The 20,246-nt window shown below is 33.2% G+C and overlaps 3 protein-coding genes and 1 long non-coding RNA gene across 5 annotated transcripts; 1 reads left to right on the top strand and 3 right to left on the bottom strand.

Moving 5' to 3' along the window:
* Window positions 1–981: 981 nt before the first annotated feature.
* Window positions 982–4,957, bottom strand: LOC140963665 (BRAP2 RING ZnF UBP domain-containing protein 1). The gene is made up of 11 exons (XM_073423068.1): window positions 4,560–4,957; window positions 4,009–4,117; window positions 3,794–3,908; window positions 3,537–3,634; window positions 2,861–2,967; window positions 2,490–2,736; window positions 2,313–2,366; window positions 1,953–2,096; window positions 1,764–1,828; window positions 1,503–1,557; window positions 982–1,420 (listed from the first exon to the last, which is right to left on the bottom strand). Exons 1-11 carry the CDS (start codon window positions 4,862–4,864, stop codon window positions 1,262–1,264), a joined length of 1,458 nt encoding a protein of 485 aa, XP_073279169.1. The 5' UTR covers window positions 4,865–4,957; the 3' UTR covers window positions 982–1,261.
* Window positions 4,958–6,744: 1,787 nt separating this feature from the next.
* Window positions 6,745–9,315, bottom strand: LOC140962333 (uncharacterized). Of its 2 annotated transcripts, none has more exons than XM_073421201.1 (7): window positions 9,011–9,315; window positions 8,449–8,559; window positions 8,192–8,326; window positions 7,741–7,845; window positions 7,329–7,513; window positions 7,143–7,242; window positions 6,745–7,048 (listed from the first exon to the last, which is right to left on the bottom strand). In XM_073421201.1, exons 1-7 carry the CDS (start codon window positions 9,263–9,265, stop codon window positions 6,806–6,808), a joined length of 1,134 nt encoding a protein of 377 aa, XP_073277302.1. In that variant the 5' UTR covers window positions 9,266–9,315; the 3' UTR covers window positions 6,745–6,805. The 2 variants fall into 2 exon arrangements, with proteins under 2 accessions (XP_073277302.1, XP_073277303.1); XM_073421202.1 differs by having other exon boundaries at window positions 7,344–7,513; window positions 9,011–9,314.
* Window positions 9,316–10,474: 1,159 nt separating this feature from the next.
* Window positions 10,475–12,208, top strand: LOC140963292 (LIM domain-containing protein WLIM1-like). Its single transcript, XM_073422575.1, has 5 exons — window positions 10,475–10,729; window positions 11,128–11,224; window positions 11,320–11,363; window positions 11,467–11,550; window positions 11,759–12,208. Exons 1-5 carry the CDS (start codon window positions 10,595–10,597, stop codon window positions 11,981–11,983), a joined length of 585 nt encoding a protein of 194 aa, XP_073278676.1. The 5' UTR covers window positions 10,475–10,594; the 3' UTR covers window positions 11,984–12,208.
* Window positions 12,209–12,552: 344 nt separating this feature from the next.
* LOC140962557 (uncharacterized) lies at window positions 12,553–13,310 on the bottom strand. The gene is made up of 4 exons (XR_012172575.1): window positions 13,179–13,310; window positions 12,984–13,095; window positions 12,851–12,913; window positions 12,553–12,716 (listed from the first exon to the last, which is right to left on the bottom strand). It is a non-coding gene; the product is annotated as an uncharacterized lncRNA (long non-coding RNA).
* Between the last annotated feature and the right edge of the window lie 6,936 nt (window positions 13,311–20,246).

Raw genomic sequence — 20,246 nt, 5'->3', positions numbered from 1 at the left:
GGATTAGTTCGGTTAATGATAATAACCCGAACAAAACCAATATTATCGGTTTTGAAAAATTACAAATCAAATTAAATCATTAATAATAAGAAAAATCGAGGTTCGATTCGGCTTGGTTTGTATAATCACTTTAAAACTTTTGTTCAAATAAAATTTTTGAATATTTTTAAAACATAATTTAAATTTTCTAAAACTAACTATTATGAATAGACAAATATCATTATGGATATAGATATTAAACAATTTAACATTATTTTCTCTGAAAAAATAAAAAAAAANAAAAAAAAAAAAAAAAAAAAAAAAAACTTCATCATCATCCGCTATTACACATAAAAAAGTGCTATTTAGCTTCGATGTCCGTTCAACTTCAATTTAAATAATTGAAAAACTCAAAATTTATAAAAGTAAGATCGATTTTCATAATACTAATGATATAATATTATAAACTAAAAACAAATAATATATGTATATTCAATTACAAATATTATATAATACAATCAGTAATATTTTTAATCAAAACTTTGAACCAAAACAATTATTTCAATCTGATTAATTTTAAAACTAATCCAGTTTGGGGCTCGATGACGATCAAGAGAAGACTCTTCGACCACACCGAAAGATTGGTGAAAGGGGTATCGCAAAGTTTGGGACTCGATGACAGTGAAATGGAGGGAACATTGAATTTGACATCAAGTTTTCAGCTTTTCAGCGCAAACTTGTATCCGCCATGTCCGCAACACGAACATCTAAGATTTCGGGAGCGGCGATCTTTTGGAATTCTATAGTTGATGAGTTTCAAGGAAGACGAGAGAATGATAAGTTTTTTAAGATGTTTTCTACATAAATTTAATTTTTCATATAAAAAATAAAAAACATGGAAACTAAAGGAACATAAGGTAATTTTGTGGATTTTAAAAATTACACTAATACACTATTGTATCTTTATTATGTTGTATATATAATGTAATATAGAAGATACAAATATAGATATACACATTACCTTGTTTTATTTACAAATTTAATTATACACAGTTATGATTGGTACAATCTTCCATGAATTTTTCACTAATATATGAAGAGTCCGACTACAAATTGATAAAATTCCTACTGGAATGAACCAATTAGTTTCTATGAAACAGAAATTGCAATTTAAAAACCATTGCACTATTCTGTTATTATGCCACATGGACTACAAGAGATGGTATAGTTGCTTCTGAACTTGAGAAGATTCCCTCTTGGGACGCCGGAGATGAAATGAAATCTAATTTCGCCGGCGGTGGGATTTTTTGCGTCGTCTTGAATTGTCGGAAACCATTTGAGTCGATTCTACAGGCAACACAGTCCCTCCTCTAATACCATCTGAATCTGTCATGTTTTCAAGTTTTCTTTGGGCTTCAAGATAAACCTTTAGGTCTCTAATCTGCAATCGAAACGCGTGACTTCTTAAGTTGATGGGTGAGTGAGGAAGTTGAAAGTAAGAAGGTGAATAAGTAAACCAATACCTGTTCTTTTAAATCCATTATTTTATCATCACTCAACTTGAGAGACAATCTTTCCCTGAAAGAAAAAGTTTTCTTGAGATGAATTCACTTACTAAGCCTTGAAATATCCAGGATAGTTTTCATTTCAGTAAAAGAAAACTTCTTGATTCTAACCTCAAAGTCGCCTTTCAAGAATGGATGATTGTTCTGAGTAGTACAATACGGATTTATACCAAGCCCCAAGTAGTTAAGACTAAATTAAAGGTGGCGAAAGAGGGTTACCTTTCCTCGAGTTCCCTCAACTTAATCTGCAGGAGTTCTTGTTTCTTTGTAAGTTCTCGATTCCTCTGAAACAACCACAAAATTAAAATACATTTTACATCAAAATGTTAAGGGACGCTATTTTAGGTAATTACACAAAAATCACGTGATGAAATCCAAGAGTTTTGACAGAGAGAATTGGAAGCTCACATCTTCGACCTCCTTCTTTTCCTCTGAGTATTTTTCTAAGTTATATTGTAAATCATGGGTCCTCGAAAATATGGCCTTTTCAACTGCTTTCACTATTGAACTACCTTTTCTACTTTTCGCCTCCTCAAGTAAAGATTCATAATGCTGCAAGATAATAGAAGGTATAATCATCGACAAATTAAATGAAACTCGATAGGTTTGTTAAAACTCGTTCGTGATTTTTGAAGGTAGTATTATCGTCCAACAACTTGACATCTCTTTGCGAGTAGTAATGTTTAAATATCATAAACAATGTTATTACAGCATCAAGGTAAAATTCAAATCGATACTTTGATCTCAAATAGTCTTGGCTGAACTTACTTGTCTCTGGATATCCAGCTGACTTGCAAGAAGACGGTTGTACTCATCCAGAATCTATTAGCAAAAGAAATTAAAAAACAACACAAAAATAAAATACATGTAAATATAAAGGTTATTAATAAGTATAATATGTAGTCTATTCTGATAGGCTTGATACTATCTTGCTTTTAGATCTACCGCTTCAGTTTTGCTGCTAATGAGGGCACCACCTAGTCCCTCCTCTTCATTATATCCGTGAGAACCATATTCGTCAACTGAACTACACCGCGAATTTACAATTGCTGATTTCCCATCAATTTTTGAATGATTCAATCGATGAACATATTTGTCGCCAACATAATCCCAGATTTGTTGCGTTTCCAGTTCAAGTGAAAAATTATGTTTCTTGTCACTCCAATGTCCACTAGCATGACCTTTTTCATACCTGCAATGCCAAAAAAAGGAAGATAATTTGACATCAAATGAGACAAGATATGAACAATTAAAAATGGTCATGAACATCAATACTCAAAGCCTGAAATTAGAAAACTTCTAATGAAACAATTTACCTTCCACATCCAACAAAACCACAGATCAAACAGATCCAAAGGTTCTTGAAAGTTCCACACACAGCACAGGCAGGTTTTTCATCTCCTCGCTGACAAAGTCGACAAACCTGCAAAAAAGATGGAACAGGAAAGACCATGAATATGTAGAGAGAAGGAGAGGGGAGAAATGTGGAATTCATTCGGCACTCTGGAACCACGCTGACTGCGTTGGTTTAAATTGAGCTCTTCAGTGTTCACTCATTCAAAAGAGAGTTACAAAATACTTAATCATGAATTTGTCACACCTTCACTACATCTCCTGTAAACTTAAGGACCCCAGTTCAATGGTTTAAAGCATCTTTCCGAGTTTGATGAACTGGCACTTTCTAGACTGCTTCAATTGTAACATCTCAATCATCAGTCCAACAAAATTTCTTGATTAAAGAAATTTCAAGAAGTTGAAGAACTAACCACAGAAATACCACGTTAAAATCAACAAATTCTTTTATATTTCCAATCTAAACACGCCTAAATTCTAGTAGGTTGATAGGAACATAATCAGCAGTAACTCGACCAAATATTCCATAGAAAAGCGAAGCGAGGTATTGAATGAACGATATGCTTAACATAGATATCACATCTGGAAAAAGAAGAGATAAATAAATTAAAACTACAACATGAACAATAGGTAACAGACCTGGCAAGACAAGTAGGTCCACTTCGAAACACAAGCACACTGAAACGAATGGTCACACAGGGTGCTCTGTATTCCACTAGTATCTGGATCCAATCTCTCTAAAGTTTTCATCAAAAAGTACCAATCAGGAAAAGAGTCATTCAGTGCATCATAATCTGGCTAAAAATGATGCTGATGCATATGGCAATGCACAGAAGAACACAAAGATAAATGTGGACATGCTAAAAATGTATAAATATTAAAGTAAGGTGAGGTACCGAGACAAACTGGACATGATGGCAATTCAGTGTAATCAGGCGGAGGTATGCGAGCAAGTTCGTCTGATTCAATATACTCAAGTGACTGGGAAAAATATATATGACAAACTTCAACCTGAACATAACAAGCCATTACACCAAAAGAAATATAGTAGAACTGCAGTAAAAGCAGATGTACGAGGGAATTTTTTTTCGAGTAAAATCAATTCTAGTACCTCGGATGGCTTGAATCTCTTCCCATTGAAACTACAATAGAATCCATCTGCAGCCAACTGATTTTCTAACCATATTAACACACTGTACCGGTCCTCCATTCCTTCATTCCTGGCAAATAAGAATGAACAAACGCATAATAAAAATTACAAACAGTGTCTATAGAATAAAAGATTCAGTTCTACAATATGTAACATATGAAAAAGAACTATTTATTTCAACAAATCAAGTTTTTGTACAAATGAAGTTATGGAATAAATTAATGAACTTCATTCTCGCGTAAAAGCTGTTGTGAAATGCATTATCAGTTTCCTTACAACTACACACAAGAACTTGTCTTTAACCGCCAGTCGCGGTAAGGCCAAGAAACACGTAAGAATCCATCGATGTTTACACAATGACATTCGTTTTAATTTCCATCTGAATCCAGGATATTAATGGAAACGGGTTTCATACCATTTCGAATATCAAGAAAACGGCAACCCAGAAATGGAAAATATTATGAGAGGTGGAGGAGAGTACGTGCATACCGAACGGAAGAGGCACGACTAACCTGAGGAAGAGGATATCGGTAAAGCTAGTGAGGTGGGGCCCACAGAATATCAGGAAATCATCCGTCGACATGTAATTGGGCACGGCCACCACAAAGACAAGGGTGGTTCGTATGGTTATGTTTGCCACCGTGGAGAGGACGGTAGCAGAAGCAGTCATTGGAAGCTGCCGGAAGAGGTGAGCCACGCCGATCAGTTCCGCGGGCTTCACATCTTCTTCGCCGTCGATCGCTTTGTCGGCGGCGAAAGTCACGGTGGTATGGAGTTGTTGAGGGAAGTCGATGGTATGGATTTTGAGGGTGAACATATTCTTTTTTGATTCAAGAAACACTCCGCCAATCGGAAAGTCTCTGTAGTACGCGTGCGTGATGATTCTGGTGAATCTATGAAACCATTTATTGGAAATTTCAAAATGATAGTTTGATAATTTTAAATTAAATTAAACTTAATTAAACTTGATTAGACAACACATCCTATAACTTTTTTACAATTATTATTGTTAAAACTTGGAAACGTTCAAAATCCAAAAACTTAACTGTGTTTGAAATTTTTTTAAAAAACAAAAATTTGATAATATATAGTGATATTATTATTTTTTAGGGATTTTATGCATTATATCTAATTAAAACTTCTTCCACTCAAGAACTTTCTTTTGTAAGAAAGTCTCTGAGAAAATTTGGAGGTTTGGATCCAAACTAATTCAATGAGCGAGAAGCTGATCTCTGAAATTATCATAATAAAATTAAGTATGATCAAGTGACGTGAATTTCATTCAGTGTGGTAGGAGACAGCGGATCATTTCAAGTGATAGCATGCTTCACAGAAAAATGGAGCTGGTTCAATAGGCTTAGAAGTTGAAGAGGCAGTAAATGGGTAGATGAAGCATATTTCCAGCCGAGAATTGGAAGAGAAACAAGTGAAGGGTTGTGGGCTGATTCAAACTTTATTTGAGCCCGACCGTCTCGTGTACTCCGCATATTGTTGAGAAGTTTGAGCTAACTTGCAAATCAGAAGATTTTCAATAGTCATTTACTTGAGACGACCAATCAAACTCACAAATTACAAGTTCAATCTTAATCTAAAGTTTTGGATCATGATTTAAAAAATAAACAATTATCGCAAAGGCATATCAAGTTGAATGGAAGAAAAAATTCATCGTTGTTTTGAATGGTCGATAAATAGTATCTTGAAAATTGAGTACTATCCACATGAAAGTGTGAGTGTTATATTTAACCACCTTGAATTTTATTTCACCTTGATTTCTTCCTAGACCTGTAAAACAGATCGAGCTTCCTTTTATCAGCATTATTTTTGTTGGCAAAGTGACAAACAGGTGAAAGCAGATTTTGTGAACCTTCATTTCAAATCTAGGGATGCCAATGTCTCTGGAGCTTGTGATTTCAATTCAGGTTTGTAAATATTTTGCTAGGGATGTGATGTAAATTCTTGTGGCTTTCTGGTTATTAAGGGGTTGACCATCAAGTCAATAAATAGTCATGGAAGCATATATTTCTTGATAATGCAGATAGTAAAATCTGACTTGTATTTTGTCGGCACCTATTTCATAAACGAGACCGGAGAAACCAGAGCACAATCGGGTAAATTAAATTAGAAAAAACATAATAATTTTATTGGTTATCTCTGTAATTTTAAAGTTAATTGATTGAAATTGTATTAATAAATAATTTGTTAGCCGATGACCAAATTATATAATTGAACATTGAAAATTCTTTCTAAATAATACTAAATTTTATACTTCCGGAGTTGTTCTTGTTGATTATTTATTTCTTGTTTTTATTTATTTTTTATTAGTAAAAATATCCAAAAATCCCTCATTACTTGTTTTTCCTCGACAAATATAAATCTTTGTTCCGACTTTTGCAATAAATATCCAAAAATAGTTTTGATTGTTGAAATGACTGAAAAACACATTAATATGTGGTATTTTTTCCAGCAATCATATTTTCAAATTAAAAGAGGATCAGTAGGGTATATAATAATTAACGTGGCATCATTTGTTTATAAATATTTAATTAGAAAATATACTTTAGAAACCAACAAGTTTAGTAATCTGTACAAGAATTGATTAAAAAAAAAAAGTTCAAAGAATTATGATATATAAAGTATAAACAATACAAGCACAAAACAGAAAAGTTTGGAAAGAAATGATTTTGGTACACTGAAAAGAACAGAAAGAATATTTTAATTTTTAACTAATATATTTTTACATAAGCAAATCCATCTCGCATCAAATATGAAGATCTTCGATGTCTGTTACATGATCCGCGCTTTGAGAGGACCCTTTTCCAGGTAGGTTCACTACTAATTGGCCACAAGCGCCGCTTATATCTTGACCCATTTGTTTACGAACAGTCGTTCTGATGTTGTAAGTGCCTCTTAGTATTATCTGGAAAATTGCAACTTTCTGATCGTTGCTGGTTGTATAACGACTCAGAGAACCGATTGGGTTAAAAGGAATTAGGTTCACAACCTGTTGCATACGACAAAGATCGATGTCAACAATAAATGGATGGATGACTAGCACATAGAATGCAAAGCTAGTATTTCTTCATTGTAAAGCATACCACTTTGAACGTCTCAAGCAATTTGCCAAGCTGGTGCGCATGCTGCTCTTCATCATTCACCCCATCGAGCATTATGTACTCAATAAATATTTTCTGCTGGCTACAACAAAACAAACAAGTGACATAGAGATATGTTATCTTCATCTTACGCATATGACTGCTCAGGAATGGATATACATATGATACCAGGGGGAAATAAACCTGCAAGCTTGATAGTCCCGCAATGCATTCATTAGTCTCTCTAATGGAAAAGCCCTTGCTGCAGGCATTATCTGACAGCGAATTTCTTGCACTGGTGCATGAAGGGACACAGCTAGGTTCAAGTTTGGTATATCTCTGTGAAGCTTGCTGATAGCGTGGATGACGCCTACCTGAACAAGCTAAATGTGAATGAGAACAAATACTACATACTTCCCGCCATAGAGCAGGCACAACATTGCATATAAATACAAACTGAAGAAAATATCTTCATTACAATGAATAAGTGCAGAGGTTTCGATAAAAATTCTAGAAGGTCTAAACTAAACAAGACTGATGACTTATAAGTGCAGAATAAAGAAGAAGATATTTCATAGCATGAGAGAAGTATGTCATGCACCGTTGAGACAGTAATTTTCTTCGGTGACAACTGAAATGGAGGTGCTGTCATAACTCTGATAGCTTCAACCACTGCGGAGTAGTTATTAAGTGGCTCTCCCATTCCCTGCTCAGAACAATAACATTTCACACAAATTGATCTTCACTTACCAACAGCAAAAACCACAAATAAGCAAACTTCAAAGCATTACATCCAGCCAGTAATTTTTTAGGTTCCTCAAAAGCAACGTGATAGAACAATGCAAAACCGTAATTTCAAAGGGACTGATACAATGGCACTCAACCACCAAGATAGTGCATAAACTACAAATAACTATATCTAACTCTTACTACTTATTGCATTGAGGTAAAAAAATACATATCATCTAGTCCACAATTAGCGAACCTTGATGTGCAAATTATCCGATTAATTACTGAAACCTGAGCATACAATATGAAAAAAAATATTATACCATAAAAACAACATTTCGTATAGCTGCTATGCGAGAAGCATGCACTAGTTGTTCCAAGATTTCTCCAGATGAAAGATTGCTTTTAAATCCCATGCTTCCTGTAGCACAAAAGTTGCAACCCATTTTGCATCCAACCTAATATCAGAATTAACGAAAATCAATGACTAACAAGATTGAAGTACGGAGGGTGACATGTAAGCAAGTCTTTTTAGAGTAAAAAATGACTATATGTGGGCATAGACACGAGAATCTCCAACCTGTGAAGATATGCACAAGGTCGACCTAAGACCACCAGGACGAGGCTTTCCATTATATTTTCCCAGTCGGGTATCATATCTCATTATCACAGCCTCCACAAACTCTCCATTCTAGCAAACAAAAAATGTATGGAAAACAAGAAATAGCAGACTATAAGGCTGGTACAGATAAACCAAATAATATCAACTACACAGATAAATTAAATGCTGGAATGTGATTATAGTTAGAAATAATAGCCATTGTGGCGTGGTAGTTAATAAATACTCACATATTATATAATTATATAACAGATAAAATATACTAAGTGAAAGAAAATCAAATAATCAATTTTTTTAGAGGTTGCAAACAATCTATACCATCCTATCACCAAAATCATTTTCACGCAATTTCAGTACTACATCACAACCATTTATGGAACTTTGCTTATATTCCACACCGACATCAATCCTCCGGCCCTCTATTACGTTCTTTATAGCATAAGTTGCATCCCATCTGTTATAAAGATGTTCCAGTGAACCATGAACACATGATTTGCAGAGGCAGTCTCAATATCAAATTTACCTTCAATTTGATCAAGAGCTTAGTGGTGGTCTGGTCAATGGAATCTAATGCGGAATGGAGAGTGGAGGTAGAGGGTTTGAACTTGGAGCGGAGGAGAGAGTAAACTGCAACAGGCAGAGACGGGATTTCATCCCACCTGCAATTATTGTTTTGCAGAACGTGCTTCCAGATGATGGGGATGAAATTAGGGTTAATCCCAGCAACCTCGAACTCGGATTTGACGGTGGAAGCATCGAAAACCGATTTATGCGCCATCCGGAAACCAAAGCTCCGGCCACGCTACTGCTGCAGTGCTGTGTTTGGCTCTATAAATAATGGTATTTAAATTTTATACGGATTCAATAATTTAATTTTAAATATTAAAATTTATATATTTTTGCAACCTTAAAATTCTTTTCAAAACTTAATTTTTTTTTTAATACGAGTCCCATCATTTCGATTCGGACATCAAATTACAAACAAAAAAATGATTATGAAATATAGTTTTGAAAAGTTTAATAAGAAAATTATTATTAAGATTAAGTAATTATTCGCTATTATTGGTGAAATGATTTAATAATAAAGCCATTAATCATTATTTTTTAAAAAAATTTGAATTATATCGTGTTCACAAAAATTTTTGGAGTTAGTATCTTGTGAGACGGTCTCACGAATATTTATCTGTGAGACAAGTCAATACTACCGATATTCACAATAAAAACTACGGGAAATTGGCCTTCAGTCCCCAGTCGTCGTTTTTTTTGTGTTCAGTCCCTGGGTACTTTTTTAGTACCACATTTCCACATGAAGTGTACCACATTTTCACATGAAGTGTACCACAATTTGTATGACATAGTACCACAATTTTGTGGGTAGGAAGTGAACCCAAAGAAATGTTTTGATTGGGATTTTTCACCAACTTCCCCTAAAAACTAATACTCTTAGAATAAAAAGTAATACTTTTTCATGGATGATCCAAATAAGAGATCCGTCTCACAAAATAAGACCCGTGAAACCGTCTCACATAAGTTTTAGCCAAATTTTTGTGAGACGGTCTCACGAGTCAATTTTGTGAGGCAGATCTTCTATTTGATTTGTCAATGAAAAATATTATTTTTTTTATGAAAAAAAAAAAACATCACTTATTGTTGTAAATATGAATAAGATTGACCCGACTCATAGATAAAAATTCATGAGATCGTTTCAATTATAATGATAACATTATAGTTTTTTTTTTTGGGTAGAAGGACAAGGCCAACTACTTTCTCGTGATAATTGCACATTATCATATTCCAAATATTGTGGGCGTCACATATAAGCCTCCAACAAGATTGCTTATACTTCGCAAGAAATGACGTGCAATCAGAGAATTCCCTTGAAACATTATGTATTCTCGTTTCCGAAATCCCAACCCGCAATTCGCTGCTGCCCACTGTTTCATTTTCTTCAATCTTCGTGCCCATTTATACCTTTCTATAAACATTTGAATAAGATTTTGTTATAACAAAATAATAATAATAAAAAAAAGTTGAGAAAGAGAGGCAATCTAAGTTGAAAGATTGTTCTCTTTTTCTCAGATTCGGATTATAATAAAAACAACGAGAGATGGCATTTGCGGGCACGACACAGAAATGCAGAGCTTGTAGCCTGACTGTGTATCTGGTCGATCGGCTGGCAGCGGATAACCGGATTTATCACAAGGCTTGTTTCAGGTGCCACCATTGCAATGGCACCCTTAAGGTACATACATATTTATATATGTTTGAGCGGACAGTTTTGATATGCTGCACACCTACCGTGTACACCTATGTGAGCACCGATGATGTGTCACTCACCCATTGGATGCGCAATTTTTCTATATTTCATCACATCCAATAGGTGAGTGACACCTCATCGGTGATCACATAGGTGTTCACTGTAGGTGTGCAAACAGCGGATAAGGCAAAATCTGGTTTGGTTTATATATTATCTCGGGATCTACTCCATGTCTAGCATAGAATATCCATTACGTGAATTTTGTACAAAAAGGTGGGAAACACATTGCATCTGTTGCTATAACTAATAGTTCCAAGCTATGCTATCGAAAGTGATAGACTTTTAATGGTATTGATTACCTTTGTTTGACCATATGAATTCAGCTTGGAAACTTCAACTCCATTGATGGGGTGCTGTACTGCAGACCTCACTATGATCAGATCTTCAAGAGAACTGGTAGCCTGGAGAAAAGTTTCGAAGGTACTCTATATATATCATCATTTCATTAGCACCAACTTTAATTCTAAATTTCTGAATTTGGTTTATTTATCAGGCTTCATTTTCTTTTTTTCCAGGTACTCCTAAAGTCTTGAAACCAGAGAAGGCATCGGAAAATGAGGTAATTTTCATCCTTGAATTTCTTTTAATAATTGAACGAATGACTCTAATTTTGGATTAGATGTGTATATATATTTTTGGAACTGAGTATTAATGTTGAATAGAATGCAAGCAAAGTTTCAAGTATGTTTGGAGGTACGAGAGACAAATGTGTGGGATGTAGCAGCACAGTTTACCCAATTGAGAAGGTATGTCCGATCTTCTGATCAGTTTTCATTTCACAAAAATATGGAGAAATTGCGTTTGCCGTCGATCATCTATGCTTGCATCTTCGAGATTTTAGTAATTTTCAAATTTTAACTTTAGCGTCAGAAAAAAGACTAAAATTCAAAAAACATAGATGACAAAATATAGGTTTGAGACATCTTATATGACATATATATTATCGTGCAAAAGGTGACTGTGAATGGAAAATCTTACCACAAGAGCTGCTTCAAGTGCACTCATGGAGGCTGCACCATTAGCCCATCCAACTACATAGCACACGAGGGCAAGCTCTACTGCAAGCACCACCATATCCAACTTTTCAAGGCCAAAGGAAATTACAGCCAGCTCGAGACCGAATTAGAGAAAGATCCCTCGCTTTCTACGCCTCTCGAAGACGTCGCTGCTAAATTATGAAATATTTTTCCATTTCCCGAATTCTTGAGCACAATTTTTTTTGTTGATTTCAAGCGTTTTTCAGAATTTTTTGCCTTCATGAATTGGGAAACAGTTCGTGAATGAATTATGTATTGTGGCAATTTCGCACATTTGTGATGTGTGATGTTTTGATTACAATATCAGAGAAGGTGCATAATTGGGTTCGTTCTTGTTAGATAAAATATATTCATACCTCAAGGACAGAATATCATTAACTATATTTTATGAACGAATATGCATCTACAATCTTTCCTCGTAAAAATTACGTGCCTTTATTTTCATTTCCGTGTTACTGTTTGCAAGAGCTTATTTTAAAATCTAATTCATCTTTAATTTCAATTATATCAAAATTTCAAGATCTCAAAAAATCTTCTAAATTCATTTTTGTCTTCTACTTCTCCATCATATAGCCATCTCCCAGTGTTGTGGGAGGTTGTGCTCTTACTTCGAAACTAATCGGTTTATCTTACTCACCCTTTCAGTTCTAATTAAGATTACATACATAAAATGATTATGAAGTTTTACATATTCACACAAATGGGAGACTCTGAAACTGGATCATATGAATACAAAACTCATTTTTTCTAATATAGGACACAAAGCCAACTGCAAAATCAGCTGCAATATCCTAAAAAGAAAAAAAAATTATACCATCTGGAAATATCGCAGCAGCGCCACCCTCATTGATACCTCTCAAGACCATGCCAGTAACCTTAAAAGTAAGAACATGAAAACGATTATTGGCGAGGAATTGATATGGACTCTTCACTCTTGCATCTAGATTTCCAAAAGGTAAAAGTAAAACATTCATCACTTCCAAACTGCATACAAAAGACATATTGAAACCTTATATGGGTGTGACTGACTATATGCTAGGGCGAGTGTGCTCCCCCATGAACCACCAAAAACCTTCAAAGCCCGCTAATGGGATGCACATATTGGAGCATTTACCAAAGTTGGTAAGGAAGAAGATATTTACCATCCATTCTGCGACTCTCAAGTGTTCTCTCAACTTTTCCATGTCCTCAATAAGGTCCCGTGTATTCTCCTCCAGGAAAGCATGAGGTGTACTTTTACCAGCACCTTGTGGTCTGTGGACATAATAATTTTTCACAGAAATGTCGTATAACTAAAACTTAGTATCCTCCAAAACCAGATAGTTAAGATAATAAACCTGGTCAAACAAAATTATCCTGTAAAATTAGGATCAAAGAATTTCCTGTTACTTGGTGAAGTCCCTCCTCCGGGGCCATGGAAAAAAACTACTGGCCGCAATGAAATATGATCAAAAGGTAAAAAAATAAGCTCCATATAATTAATAAGATCTGCTATATATGATATTTTTCCAAAAAGAACCCAAGGAGAACAGATAAAATTTGAACGTTGGGTATGCTAAAACTCTAGTTATGCAAAATGTTAGATTTTTCTTCATGAGAACAATATGCACAAGAAGTTCAACACAAGAACAAAATATTGAAACTAAAATAGTATAACGTCGATAACTTGTATGATCTTATTTTAAAAATAAGTTGTTAAAATAAGCGTAAAGTTGTTAATGTGTTTGGTATTATAAGATTTTGTTGTTGTTGAGATAATTACCAAAAATGGGATGATAATATTAAATTGATATACGTACATATATTTTGTAACATCTACATATAATATATACTTTTATATTTTTATTAATTTAATAATTTAATATAATAATAATTGTATAATGATAATCGACAATAGTAGCTATTATATCGATACACTTAATATCAATAATAGTGATTGCTCATATAAATATAATTATAATCAGTTTTATAAGTAATATTGATTTATTATAGCAGTAACGAAAATAATTATAATATAATAATGATGTTAATAATCATGTACTTATGCTAATTAATTATTATTGTTAAAATAGAAATATTAGTGTAATCATAATTATATTAATTATAATAAAATTTTATATTAAAAAGAATAATAATAAATAAATATTATTTGACTATCAACCAATTTATATATTATATTGCACGAGAGAATTCAGCATGATGCATTTTTGCTATTTTCCTGTCGTAGCACTTTTGCTGTGAATGTGTGATTTTACCAAATCAAAACTGAACAACTTTTCCAGTAAAACAAATACAAAAGTTACACATTAACACAAAAATCACGCATCCTGGCAAAATACATCCACACAACACATTGCGTAGACGCATAGAGCAACAATTTGAGACGCAACAATCTTGAGGACTCAAGATTCTTGATCCCCTTTTCCTCAAGAATCTCGAGTTCGGAATGAACCAAGTATGAAACAAAACAAAATCTATGTTCCATCGAACTACTGATACACGCCTACAAAACACATTCGAATCCAAGTGAGATTGAAAGAAAGCGAGAAACAACATGAGTTTTGGGATTTCTTTTTGGAAATATATTTGAAATAAACTTGAGAAACTCATTTTTATTTTAAAAAAATATCCGATAAAAATGGACTCTTCGTTGATATAGACGCAATTCCAAGAATCATTGGAAAAATAATTTGACTTTTACCCACCGAGGATAGCAAAAAATGTCCGGATTTTTCTCTTTTTATTTGGAATATCAATCATCTTTATTCTTTAGTGATCAATATCTCCAATCAATATAAAATTTCAGTCATAAAATTTTAATCCGGTTGCTCTATCTCTATCTCTATCTTATAAACGATTTTTTTTTAAAAAAAATATGTCCATAAAGTGATGTTTGGGTTGGTAGAGTAAATGAATATTGATTAACGATAATAAGTTTTATTTCTTATTCAACATTTTTTCGTGATAGTCTCTCACACAAAGTTTGTCCAATACGAATAATATGATTTGTAGCTATTACATTAATCCATAGATGTGACATATATCATTGGATGTGCTTGGATCTCTCCCTTAAATATATACTACTAACTATTATTTTTGATGTGTTTATACAAATATGAAATTAAATCTTAATATAAATTTAATTTTAAGTATATTAAATTTTTATATAAAGTATAACTGTACCAATAGCTTTTTAACTATTATTTTTAGTTTTTATTTTATTCTATTATATTTTTTTAGGCAAAAACTTGTGTAAGACGGTTTCACGAGTCGTATTTTGTGAGACAGATCTCTTATTTGGGTCATCCATGAAAAAATATTACTTTTTATGTTAAGAATATTGGTAGGATTGACCCGTCTCACAGATAAAGATTCGTGAGACCGTCTCACAAGAGACCTACTCTTTTTTTTAATGTATATTAACGAAATAAAAAAAGATGTTAAATTAAAATTTTATCTAGCAATTATATGTTATCTCAACGATTTGGAATTATCAATCTAAACAAATACTTTGAAATTGTTGAAAATTAATATTTTAATATTGAATATTTGAATATTGAATGTTGAATATTTGAATGTTGAAAATTAGGTAAAATTAGGTGTTGAATATTGAAATTTGTGTGTGATGATAAAGGTAATGATGTAATTTATTTTTGGATTATTTGTAAAAATTTTCTATAAATAAATCTCTCATTTGTGAAGAAAATCACAATTGAGTTGAGAGAAAAATATTATAAAGTGTGTAGTGTGATAATTTTGAGAGTTTGAGATTTTTACTTTTTACCGTAAATTTTTACTTTTCCACAACACGTTATCAGCACGAAGCTCTAAAAGTCCTCCATATTTTTCCAAGCTCCAAAACAGAAGAAAAAGGTAACAAAAGTAATAATATTTATTTTACTGTTTATTTATTTATTGTGTATATACTTAATATATAATATAATGTTATAATAAAATAAATTTTTCAAAAACTTGTTATAAATCCTGGGAGGATGTTAAGACGACATCCCACACTCCCGGTAAGGGATACGACAAGTATAAAAGTCTATAAGGTTTTTAAACAAAATATCTTATGACACCTCATTATAATATTGTGATATGATATACATAATTATTTAAAACATTACTAATATTATACACATCATATTATTACCATAAAATTATACAAATACATACATTTATTTTCTTGTACACCAACGGTCATAAACGGTAACAAAACGGCTAGTTTTTGCCCTATAAATATGATCTCACAAACACATTCAATCACTCCAACTTTCTCTTCTTCTCTAAAATTATTCTTCATAAAATTTTTGAAGAAAAACGAAGATGGCTTTCACAAAGTTATTTTTAATTACTTTGGTTATCATACTCACGAGTCTTGTATTTATCGGAGAATATCCTCCTCGTGTGTTTTCTTTATTTTTACAAATGCTTGTACTTGTTGTTTATCCATTACTTTGTATTGCAATATTCATTAACTAATAAAATGCATCATAATTCTTTTTAGTATCACCATGGCTAACCTGGCAAAGCTCGAATTCATTGCACTCGACATTACGGGGAAAAATTATATGCCATGGACTCTCGATGTAGAAATGCATCTTGAGTCATTGGGTCTAAGCGAGACTATTAAAGAAAATGGTATATCTTCATCACAAGAAAAAGCAAAAGCTATAATATTTTTGCGCCGACATCTTGATGAAGGTTTGAAATGTGAATATCTCATCGAAAAAGATCTCATGGCTCTGTGGAAAGGATTAAAAGAAAGATTTGAACATATAAGGGAAGTTATACTTCCGACCGCCCGTGATGAATGGAATATGTTGAGATTCCAAGATTTTGAAAAAGTAAGTGATTACAATTCGGCGATGTATCGAATAATCTCGCAATTAAAATTTTGTGGACACGAGGTTACAGAATCAAAAATGCTTGAAAAAACATTTTCCACTTTTCACGCATCAATTATAACTCTACAGCAACAATATAGAGTGCGTGGATTTGCGAGATATTCTGAACTCATCGGCTGTCTTCTTGTGGCGGAAAAGAACAACGAGCTATTAATGAGAAATCATCAGTCCCGACCCACTGGATCAACAGCATTTCCAGAAGTAAATGCTGTAAGTAAAAATGAATTTAAACTTGGAAGCCAAAATCAAATTCAAAGACAAGGTTTTGGTCGAGGTCGTGGTCGTGGTCGTGGACGTGGATGTGGACGTGGAATTGGTCATGGTCGTGGTCGAGACCATGGTTTTGAAAACAATCGAGATAGTTATTTTTATAACTCATCTTAAAAGGGCGTCACGAACCACCCACTGAAAAAGCATCAAGAGAACATGAGTGTTAATGAAAATCACTCGAAAAGATTTGAAAGTTCTTGTTTCAGATGCGACACTCCAGGACATTGGTCTCGAATTTGTCGAGCCCCCGAGCACCTTTGCAAGCTCTATAAAGAATCGATAAAGGGGAAAGAAAAAGAGACCAACTTCACTGAACGAAGTGAACGTTTGAATAATTCAACTCATTTTGATGCTGCTGATTTTCTGAATGATTTCTCGGGAAATGATCAATATATTGGTGGGATATATATAAATGAAAAATATTGATGCTGCAGATTTTCTTAATGATTTCTCTGAAAATGAACAATATACTGGTGGAATATAAATGTACAATAATTTATTTTTCTTGTATTCATATGATACTGTTTTATAGTGTGTTATATTTATAAATATGTATTGTATTGTATTTTATTTTATAAATGTATTGTTAGTAATTTTATTTCATTGCATATTTTTTTTTTGAAGTTCAAATATGGAAAATGTTATGAACCAAGCTAAAGTTTGCATACCTGATAGTGGTACAATGCACACTATCCTCCGAGATAAAAGATATTTCTTGGAACTAAAACCAACAAAAACAATGATGAATACAATATCAGGTCCTGTAGACTTGATTAAAGCATATGGTAAAGCACAATTTTTGTTACCTAATGGTACAAAATTTTTGATCAATGATGTTTTGTATTCACCACAATCGAAAAGAAATTTGTTGAGTTTTAATGATATATATTCCCATGGGTATGATACTCAAACAATGAATGAAGGGAATGAGAAATATATGTGTCTTACCACATATAAATCAGGAAAGAAATATGTGATTGAAAAACTACCAATGCTCCCTACTGGATTGCATTATACACATATACGTCCCATTGAATCAAACATGGTAATTGATAATTCTTCAATATTAACCAATTGGCATGATCGATTAGGACATCCTGGTTCAACAATGATGCGAAGAATTATAGAAAATACACATGGTCATCCATTGAAAGACCAGAAGATCTTTCAGAATAATAAGTTTCAATGTAAAGCATGTTCTCTTGGAAAACTTATTATAAGACCATCACCAGCCAAAATCCAAACTGAATCACCAATGTTTCTTGAACGTATTCAGGGTGATATTTGTGGACCAATCCATCCACCATGTGGACCATTCAGATACTTTATGGTATTGATTGATGCCTCCAGCAGATGGTCACATGTATGTTTATTGTCAACTCGAAATGTTGCATTTGCAAGATTACTTGCTCAAATAATAAAATTGAGGAATCAATTTCCCGATTATACAATCAAGAAAATTAGACTTGATAATGCTGGTGAATTTACTTCCCAGACTTTCAATGATTATTGTATGTCTATGGGAATCATTGTTGAGCATCCTGTTGCTCATGTACATACTCAAAATGGATTGGCTGAATCATTGATTAAACGTCTGCAAATGATTGCTAGACCAATGATTATGAAAACAAAGCTCCCTATTTCTATATGGGGACATGCAATTTTACATGCTGCTGCATTAATTCGCATCAGACCAAGTGCATATCATAAATACTCCCCATTGCAGCTTGCATTTGGTAAAGAACCAGACATTTCTCATCTGAGAATTTTTGAATATATGGTGTGTGTGCCTATTGCACCACCGCAACGAAAGAAAATGGGACCTCAAAGAAAGATTGGAATTTATATCGGTTATGATAGTCCATCAATCATTCGATATCTTGAACCTCAGACAGGCGACGTGTTCACAGCACGTTTTGCTGATTGTCATTTTAATGAGGAAATCGTCCCAATGTTAGGGGGAGACAAGAAACATACCAAAAAAAAATTTACATGGTATGTATCATCATTGTTACATCTGGATCCAAGAACACAACAATGTGAAAAAGATGTACAGCAAATTGTGCACTTGCAAAGAATAGCAAAACAAATACCAGATGCATTTACAGATGCAAAAAGGGTAACTAAATCATATATACATACTGTAAATGCTCCTGCTCGAATTGAAATTCCAAAGAAACAAATTGAACAAAATTATGATGTCATAAAACGTCTGAAGCGTGGAAGGCCAGTCGGTTCCAAGGATAAAAATCCTCGAAAAAGAAAATTCATTGAGAAACACAATAATCACAAAATAGAGAATGATGTTCCTGAAGAAACACATGATGATCACAAAATAGAGAATGTTGTTCCTGAAGATATAAAGCTCGTCTTGTTGCACAAGGTTTTTCTCAAAGGCCTGAAATTGATTATGAAGAAACGTAATCTCCCATGATGGATGCAATTACGTTTCGGTATTTGATTAGCCTGGCAGTTTCTGAAAATTTAGAAATGCGTCTTATGGATGTTGTTACAGCTTACTTATATGGATCACTTGATAGTAATATATATATTTAAATCACTGAAGGATTTAAGATGTCTGAAACACAAAGTTCAAAACCCAGAGAATGTTATTCTGTGAAATTACAAAGATCATTATATGGGTTAAAGCAATCCGGCCGAATGTGGTATAATCGGCTAAGTGATCACTTGATGAAAAAGGGATATGTAAATAATTCAATATGCCCTTGTGTTTTCATTAAGAAAACAACATACAGATGCGTAATTATTGTTGTATATGTTGATGATTTAAACATCATTGGAACGAATAAAGAAATTCAAGAAGTTGTTTCATACTTGAAGGAAGAATTTGAAATGAAGGATCTTGGAAAAATCAAGTATTGTCTGGGTTTACAAATAGAACAAAAAGAATGTGGAATATTTGTTCACCAGACAAATTATACAGAAAAGATCCTTAAACGTTTTAATATGGATAAATCAAATCTTCTAAGTACTCCAATAGTTGTTAGATCATTAAACATAGAAAAGGATCCATTCCGTCCATGTGAAGATGATAAAGATATTCTTGGTCCAGAAGTACCATATTTAAGTGCTATTGGTGCCCTTATGTATCTTACAAATTGTACAAGGCCTGATATATCTTTTGCCGTAAATTTATTGACAAGATTTAGCACATATCCAACAAAGAGACACTGGAACGGAATTAAACATATATTCCGTTATCTACGA

Source organism: Primulina huaijiensis, chromosome 17 (genome assembly GCF_012295235.1).
Source record: "Primulina huaijiensis isolate GDHJ02 chromosome 17, ASM1229523v2, whole genome shotgun sequence".
NCBI lineage: Eukaryota > Viridiplantae > Streptophyta > Magnoliopsida > Lamiales > Gesneriaceae > Primulina > Primulina huaijiensis.
This window is presented reverse-complemented; position numbering and strand designations above follow the sequence as displayed.